Source organism: Euprymna scolopes, chromosome 42 (genome assembly GCF_053919585.1).
Source record: "Euprymna scolopes isolate OS-2025 chromosome 42, ASM5391958v1, whole genome shotgun sequence".
Classification (NCBI taxonomy): Eukaryota; Metazoa; Mollusca; class Cephalopoda; order Sepiida; family Sepiolidae; genus Euprymna; species Euprymna scolopes.
In genome coordinates this window covers 34,990,374-35,004,905 of record NC_136523.1, presented here as the reverse complement: position 1 = coordinate 35,004,905, position 14,532 = coordinate 34,990,374, and the positions used below count along the sequence as shown (strand labels likewise).

Here is a 14,532-nt window from a genome sequence, read left to right as displayed (position 1 = left end):
TAACATATGAGAAATATTTGGAATCAAGTCTCCCCTTGCTGTTATTTCAGATCATTTGAAATGATACCAAGTTTTAGTCTCCCCTCTAACAAAGCCAGAGGTTTTGGGGAAATATATATATATATATATATATATATATACGAGATATATAAAACGACCTTGTTGGCATATGTTTACCAAACTACTGTCAATTTTTGGTCTACGTATTTGAAACTTGATATCTAGGGTATTCAGATCTGTGCAACAAATTTGCTTTGGCTTTTAGTCAGTAAAAATAGCTGCAAAGGGGTCAAAATTGAAAAAATAAAGTTTCAAGTCGATTAAACATGTCTCTTTTCCGCATATGCAAATATACAGTTATACGTTTAACAAAGTTAATTTTTTAAGTTCTAGTATGTATATAGATTTCGCTCAGATGGTAACAAATAAGGTTGGAGGGCTCTATGTTTTGATTTTGATTCTAGCTGATGACCTCCAAGTCATATATAACTTTAATTCACTACTACATATTGGGTACAATATAATAATCAATAAAGAATTGGTAACATAATACAAAATCTGCATAACTTAAAATATATTTAATTCTATTTTATGACCGGGTAGCTTGATAATATATGACTACTTCATTTAATCACGTAAATTAACATACGAAAGTATAAATTTATGCGTGAACTTTAATTATTTACTTCAACAGTGCTCAATATGTAGGTAGAGCTAGGTAGTAAGTTATAAAATATATATGGCAATTAAGCTACACAGAATATTCCGTGTTTCATCCGCGCTAGGATTCATAAGCCTGATGAATCCTAGCATGGATGAAACGCGGAATATTCTGTGTAGCTTAATTGCCATATATATATATATATATATATATACACACATAGTGGATTCTTTCATCGAAGACGATGAATGAGGGTTCAGTATGCAATCTTCAGTAGCTCCTAAGCTGTAACACCACAATAATTGCAATCCTGTAGACGTCCGGCACACTCCTCTGCAGATGTTGAACTTTCATATGCTCGTCGGTAAAAGATGCCTTCTCGAGTGAACAGATAACCCCGCTTTGCTGCGTGCTTTGAAACCACAATGGTATACATATTTGCACGAAGAGCGTCCCTATGACAAAGGCAGTTATGTTCAAATTCTTTGGTCCCCAGGAAACGCATCTTCCTCCATTCTCTGCGATCCCTTGCTGCACTCTCCCAGGAACTCAGAAATTCCACAACGTTTCAGGTTGTCTTTTAGTTTATCTTTGTAATGAATATATATACATGCATATACATAAACTAAATGAATTCTAAATGTATAAAATGAACAAAAAAAAACAATTTCAAAAGTGCTCAATACAAGGTTGAACTTAAAATTAATTTGTACAGATTGTTTTAATGTTTATATAAAGTTCAAAATTATGAATATCTGCGTTTAACATGTTATGGCACAAACATCGACAATTAAAAAACATTCTTACATGAATTGTCATCTCCAGTAGAGGCCAATTGATATTTTTTATCTAAAAAGAAAAAGAGAGAAAAGAAAACAGTGACAAACTTTATAAAATCGTATATCCATCATCGTTAAATAATATTACAAAGTTGAAATAGAAAACGATATCCGTCGCTCCAGAGATGTATCAGCAAGTTTAAAAGGCCGATTTAAAGTTACAAGGAAAACGCGGATTTTTTTTTTTTTTGTGTGTGAACACCTAGATTATATTTTCAAGGTCATCGAATTCTTAAACACTACGTTCATTTAGTGACAAAAAATGTGATTTTTCAAGTTTGGTTTGTTTGTTTTTGTTTTACGGCATATCAACCTTTTTCAGGTTATTTAATGCCGAATCCAGTGATTTTGAAGAAAAAGTTTTTAATAGAATATATTTGTTTTTGTTTTTTTTCAAGTCAGTTTCTATTTAACCCATAGTTGGAACCCTAACAGGTGCTACCACTTCGGGTCAGAGAGGACCTGGGAGCAATGGCAATTAAAAGGTGGCTTCACACTCCCCAAAGCCTGCAAGCTGGGGCCTCACCATCGGATATAGTTTAAGGTCATATCCAGGACCTGTTATTTTTCAAACTCATTCTTAACATACCTAAACGAGGTGATTGGACAAAGCTAAAACATCCATCAAATCTTCAAGTTCAACGATGAAAAAGAAAAAGGTTTGAAATTTGATCATGGAATCTTTTACACTCAATGGAACAATTACAGCTCAATTTCACTCAATTAAAATGAAAATGATCTACTTCTTGCTTTTTAGCCGACGAGAGAACGCGGCCAGTCCGCCTTAGCCGACGAGAGAACGCGGCCAGTCCGCCTTAGCCGACGAGAGAACGCGGCCAGTCCGCCTTAGCCGACGAGAGAACGCGGCCAGTCCGCCTTAGCCGACGAGAGAACGCGCCCAGTCCGCCTTAGCCGACGAGAGAACGCGCCCAGTCCGCCTTAGCCGACGAGAGAACGCGCCCAGTCCGCCTTAGCCGACGAGAGAACGCGCCCAGTCCGCCTTAGCCGACGAGAGAACGCGCCCAGTCCGCCTTAGCCGACGAGAGAACGCGCCCAGTCCGCCTTAGCCGACGAGAGAACGCGCCCAGTCCGCCTTAGCCGACGAGAGAACGCGCCCAGTCCGCCTTAGCCGACGAGAGAACGCGCCCAGTCCGCCTTAGCCGACGAGAGAACGCGCCCAGTCCGCCTTAGCCGACGAGAGAACGCGCCCAGTCCGCCTTAGCTGACGAGAGAACGCGCCCAGTCCGCCTTAGCCGACGAGAGAACGCGCCCAGTCCGCCTTAGCCGACGAGAGAACGCGCCCAGTCCGCCTTAGCCGACGAGAGAACGCGCCCAGTCCGCCTTAGCCGACGAGAGAAAACGGATAGCATGTTTTAACCAATGAGAGAACAGACAATACCAACGAGAACACGGATAATTTGTTGCCTCATTTTTCTTGTCAAGGTGTATTCTTTCTCAATGGGCGTGGGGGAGGGGGGATAATGCCAAAAATGTCAACAATAAAACACATATGTTACATAGCTGTGGATGGAAGGCTGAGGGGTGCAAAAATGTATGGCATAACTCCAAGATCATGTTCTATACGCATGAATAAAGGAAATAGGTCCAAAAATACCTGTTTGCCAAACTATAGGCCATTACAACAAAAACTCTCCCATATACATGCAAGGGTGTAGTCAGCTGTACTTTTGTAGCCCCTCTCTCTAATTTAAAGTGCCAGTAAGGCAGCCAGAGAGTCAAATTTGTCTTCTAATGAAACATGAAAAATCATTAGGACAACCTAAAAATTGCATTTATTAATCAAGTTGTGTAATTTGACGAAGTAATTATATGAAAAATTTCAAAAATCAATCAAGATATTTAAATTTCACGTTATAAGAACATTTAATAAACATTAATTGCAAATTTTAAGTTGCCCCAGAAAAAAAAAATTACTAAAAAAACAAAATATATTTTGTAAAATCTTTGCTATGAAAGTTTGGACTCCCTCACCTTGCCTGTCTACATCCTTGACATAAATGGTGCCTGCTTCAGCAACAGTCCTTCATTTTCGACTCATCAGTAAATCATTAACCCTTATCCCTGAATAGCCCGAAAACAATCACAAAACTGAAGATAGCTTGAAAAATCCAACAATCCCAGGATATTGGCATTTGGACTTTCTCATGGATGTTTCTTGCCTTATGACATGTCTACGTTATACAAAAAAAATAAAATAAGTTACTAATCATAAAATAACAATTTTAGTCCAACTCTTTTTTATGGTAATCGCTTCAGACAAGACATGAAGTCACTTTATGTAAGGAGGTGGGGAAAAAAAAAAAAAAAAAAAAATCACTTCAGCTAGCTAAAAATAAATTTTATAGGGATAGATTTAAAAAAAAAAAAAAAAAAAAAAAGACAGCAATTCATCCCTTTTTGCTAGAAACATGGCTAATGGACTACTAAAACTATAGATAAAAAAAAAAATCAAGGCACAGGAGCAAAAGTAAACTAAGGATCCATTTTCTATCAGAAAGTCTTCATAAAACGAAATATGAAAGACAAGTGGAGCATGCATCGTCTGCCGTGAGTGCACAGTGAACGAGGCATAAAAAAAAAATTTTTTTTTAAATGACTAAGTTCAGCCCCCACCCCCGCATTTAGCCCCAAAAGTTCCCAAGGTCTTTAACATACTTAAATTTTGAGTTCAGCACCATGCAAAACTGCTAAATAAACATACACAGAAAATTTTGGACAAATATGGTAAAATAGTCCCAAAAATGGAATGTTTTTATTAGCCCTAAAAGAGGCCCTGGGGCACACCCAAGAGTTATCGCGAAGTATAGAAAAAAAAAAAATTATATAGAAATCAGTTAGTTACAACTTTTCAGAAAGTTTTATAAAAAAAAAAAAAAAAAAAAAAAAAAAAACAAGGCATCATATTGTTTTTAATAAGAACAAAAGTGTCAATTTTAACCATTTTAACTCAAAAGGCATCCTTATAGGGGCGCAATCGGAGTTTTCTCGGAAAATGCGTTCCGTTACTTTTTTTACTCATATCATGTTTGATGTTTGTGCAAAATTTCAAAAAATTCCAAGGCATAGTTATTGAGAAAAGTGCGGACAGACAAGGGTGAATTTACAGGTCCACCTTCCTTTTGTCCGGGGAGGGGGGGGGGATATCTTACATTAACTTCATCAAATCATTTTTTTTTTTTTTTTTTGGAACTTTTTGTTTTTTGTTCTTTTTTTTGTCGGATTTTATTTAACAAATTTTAATATACACACATTTTATCGATAAGATCATTTCACAATTGTAATCGTATAAGAGGATAATAATAATCAATGCTAATGCTGCATCTTTTTTTTTATATATTTCAAAGTCAGCATATCTAAACAGATAAAGATTAAGGTTTAAATATATATATATATATATAAGGGGAACAGGATTTTCCCCATATTAAAAACCGACCTCGTAGGGAAACATTTATTTGCTCCTTATTGCAGGAAGATGTGACAAGGTTGGAAGGTGGAGACAAATCCACTCCTATAAAGAGGCAAAAAAATGTGACTGACCACCAATACTACTACTAATAATAATACTAGATCAACATACCAAGCAGAGATTATATATATATATATATATATATATATATATATATACATACACACACACACACACACACGTTGACACACTGGTTCTCAACAGATCAAAAATATACCCGACTTTCAACAGAAACTGAATGAACAAAACAATAACTTCCAACCATTTATTATGTCAAAAAAAAAAAAAAAAAAAAAAAGTAATACGTTATCATGCCAGTCACACCCTTTTTTTTTTTTTTTATCTTTCGATTTTCGGGCACATGAGTAAAAATCAAAAAACCCTTAATATCTCTATAAGGCTTCATTTTTGAGAAAATCTGATGCCATTTTTGGATTCCTTGGGTCAAAAAAAAAAAAAAAAACTTAACTGAGAATTTTTAGAGCCATACGATCTTCCAATCAGAAAATATTCAAAGAAATGACATCACAAAATTGTTGCCCAAGCGTCACATTATGTGACTAACGCCAAAACAAAAAAATGCTCTAAATCAGGAACCGCTTGGAGCTATTTGCTCAAATTTTCAGGATGTCTTAGTTCCTATATTGTCTATCTGCAGTGCAAACTACAGCCAGATCTGGGGATATGGGTGTCAAGCCCTAGAGGCTTTGACACAGAATACCCGACGTTGCCCAGGATCGAATAAGGATCAATGAATGTTTCACACAATACTTGTCATTGAAATTGATAAAATTGCCCATTTTGCAACCAGATTGATTGTCTGCTCTAGCCAGGGACTCACCACGGTGCACTGAGAGAAAAAAATCACATGTCTCCCTGCAGTGACTTAATCCACAATATATTGTAATCGACATTGCACTGTAGAGAACTTACTGCTGATTTTATAAAATTATTTTTATATAATAGCTTAAATTAAAGCTAAAAATGCTACACTCAAGTATCATGGTTCAATTATGGTGTATGCAGAAACATTTCGAACGCACCTGTCTTATCAAAGAACCTACTATTGATTTTATACATTGAGCTCTTCTGATTGTGCAATAATAAAACTTATCAAATGTACTTGTGATGTTAGGCTGTATAAGGGTGTTATCTTTGATTAAAATCGGATTTTGTTTTTATTATCAATACAGTAAAGGTATTCAGATACAAAACCTATTTAAGAACACTCCCAAGCAAAGTACAATTGTGAAATTTAAAAAAATTGGCGCAACAATTTTGGAGTCCCTAAGAAATGAACTCTCACACACAAGGTGCCTTTCACATATAAAAGTAGAGACAAACAGAGAGAAAGTTTTGTCTTTATTTTATCAATGAGTTTCGTTTCAATGATTAAAAGTAGCGAATAGGAATTAAATTGTGAAATAAGTAATGCATGCAAATGTTAAAAATTTAAAAAGTCTAACGTGGCTACCGTCGCAGCTACAATTAAAAATAACGTCAAGGATGAGAGTTCATATAGAAACGTTGTTTAATTTGAATAAAATACGCATAAAGTGCGCTTGAAAGCCAAATCACAACGTAATATTAGGAAAATAAATATTTTACTTGTTTGAAATTCATCACAAATATATTTCAGAGGTGTACTCCATCTTCAGCGTGTTGTTTTGTTTTTTTTTCCCCCCCCTTTTCTTCTTCCTTGCCATGTTGTAAAGTTGAAGATGGAGTATACCTCTGAAATATATTTGTGATAAATTTCAAACAAGTAAAATATTTATTTTTATAACATTACGTTGTGATTTGGCTTTCAAGCGCACTTGATGCATATTTTATTTTATTCAAATTAAAACAATGTTTCTATATGAACTCTCATCCTTGATGTCATTCTCGCGTTGCCTACGCACAGTTCAAACATTTCAAAATACAACCGCTAGATACAACACGCGGCTCTTTACAAACAGACTTCTTTCTCAAAACTTCACAATTTTAACAAAAATAAATAAATCCGACTCTTTTTTTTTCTGTTTAAGCAAATGACATTTATTACCGGTACTTTCAAACAATGCCTTTTTTTTTTTCTCTTCTCTTTTTCTCCTTTCATTTCATCTGCCATGAGATTAACAAAACCCCGCTGTCTCGACACCAGCTTAAAAGTGTCCCACCGCAACCACAGAGCCACACATCCATCTACCCGGGTATATTTTTCATCTCTCCTCGACCACCCGCCAGCCATAGCCAATCTTTTCTTGCCTTCGACTTTACAAGTCCATCTTTCCCAATGCGCACTTTGCTTCATAGGAAGTCTTTTTTCTTGTCACACAAACCAGCACTAATTTGCATAGTGTTCAAACAGCTGCTGCTGCTAATACCTCCACTAGCTATCTATCCTGCCGATATGCTCATACGTGCGCTATTACGAAAGGAAAGCGTGAAAATGTTTTTGCTTATTTATGAATCTTGTTAGTTTAATAGGTGATTGGTTGTTTTTGTTTTACGGCATATCAACCCTTTTTTAGGTTATTTAATGCCGAATCCAGTGATTTTTAGGAAAAAAGTTTTTAATAGAATATATTTGTTTAAGTTGGTTTCTATTTAACTCATAGTTGGGACCCTAACAGGTACTACCACTCCAGGTCAGAGTGGACTTAGGAGCAATGGCAAGGAGTGGCTCCACACTCCTCAAAGCCTGCAAACAGGGACCTCACCATCTGATATAGGTTAAGGTCATATCCAGGACCTACAGTTTAATAGTATCAACAAAATGAAACAACGGCCGAAAATAAAATTTTAAAAAACACACGGAGATATAGCAAGCAGAAAGTGACCAATTTGGAAATGTTTTTTTTTTTTTATTATTATTATTCAACCGGATTTGGAAAATCATTTGTCCTTTTCAAACAATATAAACTGAGCTCAATAGGTGAGCAAATGCAATCACATTTTTTTTTTCTCATTCTTTACTGATATTTGATTGTCTCTGATGAGCAGCCATATAGAATAAAGACTGTTTTTGACTATGGATTGCGAAATGCATGCAAGATAAAAAAAAAAAAAAAGAAAAGAAAAAAAAAACTTATGATCGTGGACTAAATCATTCCTTTGGTAATCCGAATGCAACCAACCAGTTCACAAACACATACGCTAAAGTCAAAATCTGGAGATAGTTCAACAGTATAAAAAAAAGATAACCTCACATTTTCGGGGTGGGGTGGGGTGGGGGAGTAAGTATGAGAAAAAAAAGGGGGTATTTGAAACTTTGAATTTTAAATTTGAAAATCAAATACAAGGTCGTTATAAACCACAAGATGCAAATATTTTTTTAAAAAATTAAAAAAAATAAAAAAATTATGTCAAGTGAACTTTGAAAGGGCAAAATTTGATATTGAAAGTTTGTTTTAATAGATGCGTCAATCAAACTCTGAAAAGTTAAATGTGAACACCTGGAGGGTCAAATTTGCAGTAATTCCATTTCCACTCTCGGTAAATTAAGTTTGTTTTTTTTTCATATATTTTTTTTGTTTCATTTTAATATTTCATGAGAAAAGCTCGATAAATTATGTTAAACAAGATTAAACATTTTTTTTTTTTTTTAATATGAAAAAACACGCACATCAAGTCAGACGTCAAAAGAACCAATGAGTGCAGTTCCAGGAGAAACATTAATCATTTAAATTCAGGGACACTAGAATTTGCACAACAGGTTGTTTGGTTGTATTTTTTCTTTTTCTTACAAAGGAGTGACCACTTATCAAGGCCCGGAGGCCATTCGAGAATAAAGGTTAATGAGTGTATGATAGTCAATGGGATAATATCGTAGTGATCGTTAGTAGTGGAAATTTGGTGAATTGGATTACTTAAGGAGACAGTTCATCAAGAACTTGTTTACATTGGACTTGAAGATGACCATATCTTAGTCAGCTGGAAAGCAGGCAAACGGAAGGGAGTTGCACAGGCGTGCAGCTCTAACAAATAAGTTTTGTTCATGGAATCTATGTTTTGGTTTAGGCACAGATAAAGAGTGGAGGAAATGGATAGTGGTTTCAGCCAGATGAGTGTTTTTTTGTGATAGTTTGGCAAGGGGGGGGACCATAGATTGGAGCTTAAACAAGCACTTACCATGAAAAGAACGATAAAGGCTCACAATGTCTCTTCTGTGGAAAAGAGATTGCAGGGGGGAAAAAGGCATCCTCTATTAGAATGAGGAGTCTTTTTTGAACTGTCAAGGTAGGATAAGCTGTTTCTAGCAGCTCCTGCCCAGATGTGGGAACAGTAGTCAATCCTAGGACGGACTTGGTTCTTATACAGGTAGCGAATTGCATCGGCAGTGAGATATCTGCTGAAATGGTAGAATGATCCCATCATTTTTTCTGCGACCTTCACAATAGATTTGATGTACGTGTTCCATCTCAGATCCGGAGTAAAGGTCAAGCCCAGAAAATTGTCAAAACATGAGGCCTTCAAGACTAGAGCCATTTATTTCAATTGATGCCAGATGGGGGTCAGAGCATTGAGGATGTGAAGACAGAAACTAGGTTTTAGATGCATTAAAATTAACCCGCCATCCCTTTCCCCATTTCACCACGTGATCAAGAAAGAATCGGAGAACTTGGTCCTTTATGGTCTTTGAAGTGTTGCCATAAATGATAGTATCGTTAGTATAAATGTCTACGAATGACCTTAGTTTCAAGTTAGTTGTTGCCAAATCTGATTATTTTGGTAAGTTTTTATGCTTCACATTCTTTACATCTTTAAATATTTATTCATGGTGTTTGGTTTGGTTGTTTTTTTTTACGGCATATCTACCTTTTTCAGGTTATTTAATGTATCTAAAAAATAAAAAATCAATTAACCATCTGTCATGGCTTCCCACTATTTTTTATTTTTTTTTTTTTTGTAAATGTAGGAGGTGTAATTATTTTTAGTTATTCATGCGGGATTATTATTATTATTACAGAGCAAATTCTCTATTAAATATTATATTGTACCTAATATATAGTATTGAATTAAGAAGTTAAGACTTAGATGCTGTCAGCTAGAACTGAAACCAAAACATTTAATGCTCCAGTCGCATTCCCTACTGTTTGAGCTATCGCCAGATAGATTTGAAATTGAACTACTTCAAGCTACCTTTAAATTTGCTCATGTACACAAGTAATAGAAATATGTCGGCAAGTTAAAATGTTTGCATTTTAACTTGCCGACATATTTCTACGTGTGATTCATCCAGCTAAACAAAGGTTTTACTTGCTAAAAACCATTCTTAGTGTATGATTACTATTTCCTGTTAATTTCAGTGTCATGTGACCAGTAATTTCAGTGTCATGTGACCAGTAATTTCAGTGTCATGTGACCAGTAATTTCAGTGTCATGTGACCAGTAATTTCAGTGCCATGTGACCAGTAATTTCAGTGTCATGTGACCAGTAATTTAAGTGTCATGTGACCAGTAATTTAAGTGTCATGTGACCAGTAATTTCAGTGTTTAATATTTTCACAGACATACGCATGCATGCATACATACATACATCTGTTTTATTGATATACGAGGGGCCTTCAATAAGTTTCCAGATTTTTTTGCACAGACAATTTTATTGATAGCATGCACATGAAATTAGTCACCTTCGAAGTAATCTCCTCCGGCTGCAATGCACTCGTTGTGCCATTCCAACAACTTCTGGAAGGTCCCATGGAAGTCTCCTTGTGTGAGCATGTCAATGACCTTCATCACAGCCTCTTTCATCTTCTCAATTGTCTACTAAGGACACCCTCTAAGGTTTTCCTTGAGCTTAGGGAATAACTAAAAGTCACAGGGAGCAAGATCTGGACTATAAGGAGGGTGAGGAACTGTTTTGATGCTCATCTTGATCCAATAGTCTGTGACAAGAATGAAGCACCCCCCCTTTTTTACAGGGTAGTCACCACTTATCAAGGCCTGGAAGCCACTCGGGGATAAGGGTTATTGTGTGTACAGTAATCAATGGGATAATATAATAGTAGGGGTTTGTATTACTGTACACATAGATTTGAAAAAGTTGTCAAAAAAAAATATATATAACAAATAAATGTTATCAAAGGCAAGATAAGTTACTTTTCTACCAAACTGGATACATTTGTGTTTTTATTCAATGTAACATGTTTATTCAGCTCGAAAAGCATACAGTGTTTACCGATGTATTGGAAAATTCAAAATGGCGCCCGACTCTCTCTTTAACATTTTAAGTCTGGGAAAAGGTGTTATAAATAATAAAATAGACAAAATACCATTAAAAAAAAAAAAACATCGAATATATATCAACTTATGTCACGGTAACATATATTGAGCGAATTTCTAACAGTATTTTGTCTAGTTTATTATTTATAACACCTTTTCCTGAACTTACCGTGTTAAAGAGAGAGTCGGGTGCCATTTTGAATTTTTCAATACATCGATAAACGCTGTATGCTTTTCGAGCTGAATAAACATGTCACATTGAATAAAAACACGAAAAATATATCCAGTTAGGTAGAAAAGTAACTTATCTTGCCTTTGATAACATTTATTTGTTATATATTTGTTTTTATGACAACTTTTTCGAATCTATGTGTACAGTAATACAAACCCAATAGTAGTAATGGAAATTTGATAAAGTGTCTTAAGGGGGCGGTTTATCAAGAATTTGTTTATGTTGGACTTGAAGGCATCCAAGTTGTAGTCAGGTGGGACAAACTTCATGCGAATTTTCTGCATCTTTAGTTCCTTGCAAATAATTGTGCCAACAGTTCCCACACTGACATCAAACTGTGCACTAAAAAGCTTAACAGCAAACACTTAATGAAACTGGTTCTCCCCCATTCTTTTAATCAGTTTAAAAAAAAAAAAAAGGAACCCCCACCACCACATACAATATTTTCCCTTAAAAAATTTTTTTCCTGAATATTTTTTACGTTTTTCATTAAAAGCTCTGTGGGTCGGATGAAAGATCCGAGTTGGCTAGATCTGGCCAGTGGGCCATACTTTGGTAACCCCTGGCTTAGGGCCCATCTGCTGAACCTTAAAAAAGCCCCCCCACCCCCAACATTCCTTGTGGTGATATTCTGAAGATATCTAGATAAGTGGATAAGACAATAAAAAGAAAACTATATGGTTTGAATCAGGGTTGTGGAGTCGGATGGTAGAAGTCCGACTCCGACAACCCTGGTTTGAATATGAAAAAAAGGAATGGACCTGGATTTATTAAAAAAGATGGCGCTATTTGCGATTAAATCACTAACGGCTGTGTTCGTTGGGAAAGCAAAAAACATTTTTCATTATTCACCAATAACATCCAGTGTAAATGTACCTGAAGATGGTCAGGAGGTTACATCGGCCGAAACATTGTGGAAAAAAAGCAAGCCAGATGAGAATAGTCCAAATAATACGCATACATCATATGAAAATTTGCCCGGGCACCACCGAGAAATCCACACCAGTTTCTTTACCAGTACACATCACAGATGCTTCAGTGTAAATAATTTTAAAAAATCTTACTTTTCTCCTTACCGCTAAGCCCCCACCGCTCCTCATCAATTATCTTTGTGTGAAAAAAATTAATCACAATAAATGCGGAAAATTTTTTAGAGAACGTGAGAACTAAACCGTGGAATTATTTTATTATTACTATTTATTTTTATTTTATTTATTTTTTGCACAACTGGAGAGGACTTATTTTGACTGATATAGATGTGGCCCCTTCCGCTCCCCATTCAAACATCAATTTCTTATTAATATTTTTTATTTATCTATATAAAAACAGATGTATGTGTGCGTGTAAATATTTAACTGATAAACTCTTAAGCTACTGCTAACGTATAACACAAATTAACAGGAAATAGTCATTAGACACCAACGATGGTTTACAACGAGTAAAGTCTTTGTTTGTAACAGCATAATCACCTTGACACACCAGTTCCCATTGGATCACCGAAGTTAAGCAACGTTGAACCTGGTCAATACTAAATGGGTGACTATTTTGGACTTCCAGGTGCTGTATGTGCTCTCCGCTTATCTCGGCATTGTTTCCAGTCGTCCTTGTCTTCTCCTTGCCACAGGACTCAAACAGTGTCAATTCAGGAGAGGTGTGGTTGACGATTGCGCAACCCTTGCCTCACAATTACGCACACAGCTGCCCATACAAGGGGTATCCTTTGTCTTTCAAGACTGAACGGAGGCATCGTGTGTTTGGATGGAAGATTAACGTGTATAGAAATGTTGCCAACTTGCCAACATTTTATTCATTTTACGCATGTACAAAGTCAATTATAGCTAGAAGTCGTTTAATTTTAAAACTTTTTTTATCTGTCAGGTTGGCTTACACATTTAGGAATACACCTAGAGCGCTAAATGTCTTCATTTCAATTCTAGCTGATGGTACCCTAATCAATTTTTTTTAACTTCCATAATTAGTACTAATATAATTATTAGTGTCGGCACGATTAACCAGAATCGGAAAAAAATCGGAGCTTTTTTGGGGTATCGGAATCAAAAAAATTTGAGCCTATTTTCCGATGCCAAAACCGATTCCTTTATCTTTTTTTTATTTGATTTAAGAAACATCTTCCACTGCTTGTAATAATAAAATAGTTATTGATTTTTTTTTTTTTTTTTACACAGGCATCACCACATTATCAAGGCCAAGAGGCCACTCAAGGATAAGGGTCAAAGAGTGTACAGTAGAAATTGGAAAATATACTAATCATTAGTAATGAAAATTCGGTAAATTTGTAAACTTATATGGAACGGCTTATCAAGAACTTGTTTACATTAGACTTGAAGACAACCATATTCTAGTCAGCTGGAAAGCAGGAAAACGGAAGACAATTCCACAGGCGTGCAGTTCTAAGAAAGAAGCTTTGTTCATGGACTCTACGTTTAGGTTTAGGCACAGATACGTTTAGGTTTAGGCACAGATAAAGAGTGGGGGGAATTATTGATAGTGTTTTCAGCTAGACGAGTGTTTCTTGTGAAAGTTTTGTGAGGGGGACCATAGACTGAAGCTCAGTCGAACACTTTCCATGAAAATAACGATATATCAGAAACAAGCTCGCAACATCTCTTCTATGAGATAGAGGTTGCAGGGAAGAGAAAAGGACATCTACGACGCTACAAAGTCTATTTTGAACTCTATCAAGGCAGGACAAGTTCTTTCTAGCTGCTCCTTCCCAGATGTGGCAACATATTCCATCCTTTAGAAGTTCAATGTATGTTATATATAACAAGGTGTGTGTACACATATACTTCAGAATAGTTTTTATTTAACAATCAGTTGTTATGGAAACGTGAGATTGTAGGTTTACAAAATATTACTGGCAGTAATATTCTATAAGTTATCCTATCTTAACAAGAATTGCTCGATATGCAAGATAGAGCAAATAAATTAAATTGTAATTCAATGTATTTCAAAAAAGGCGAATATTCAGTGTAGCTTAATCGCCATATACATTTTATAAATTACTAACTAGCTCTACCTACGTATTGAGGACTTTTTAAGTAAATACTTAAAGTTTACGCATAAATCTATACTTTCGTAT

The 14,532-nt window shown here is 35.6% G+C and overlaps 1 protein-coding gene across 11 annotated transcripts in view; it reads right to left on the bottom strand.

The window, feature by feature from the left end:
• LOC145267015 (histone-arginine methyltransferase CARM1-like) overlaps positions 1 to 14,532 on the bottom strand; it is a 206,289-nt gene that overhangs the window by 152,983 nt on the left and 38,774 nt on the right. For 8 of the 11 annotated variants that reach the window (XM_080122917.1, XM_080122919.1, XM_080122921.1 and 5 more), the window contains exon 2: positions 1,469 to 1,510. The exons of the other annotated variants lie outside the window; for them this stretch is intronic. In XM_080122917.1, coding sequence (XP_079979043.1) covers positions 1,469 to 1,510 — 42 coding nt within the window. The remainder of the gene's footprint in view (positions 1 to 1,468; positions 1,511 to 14,532) is intronic. 11 annotated transcript variants of the gene reach the window in all.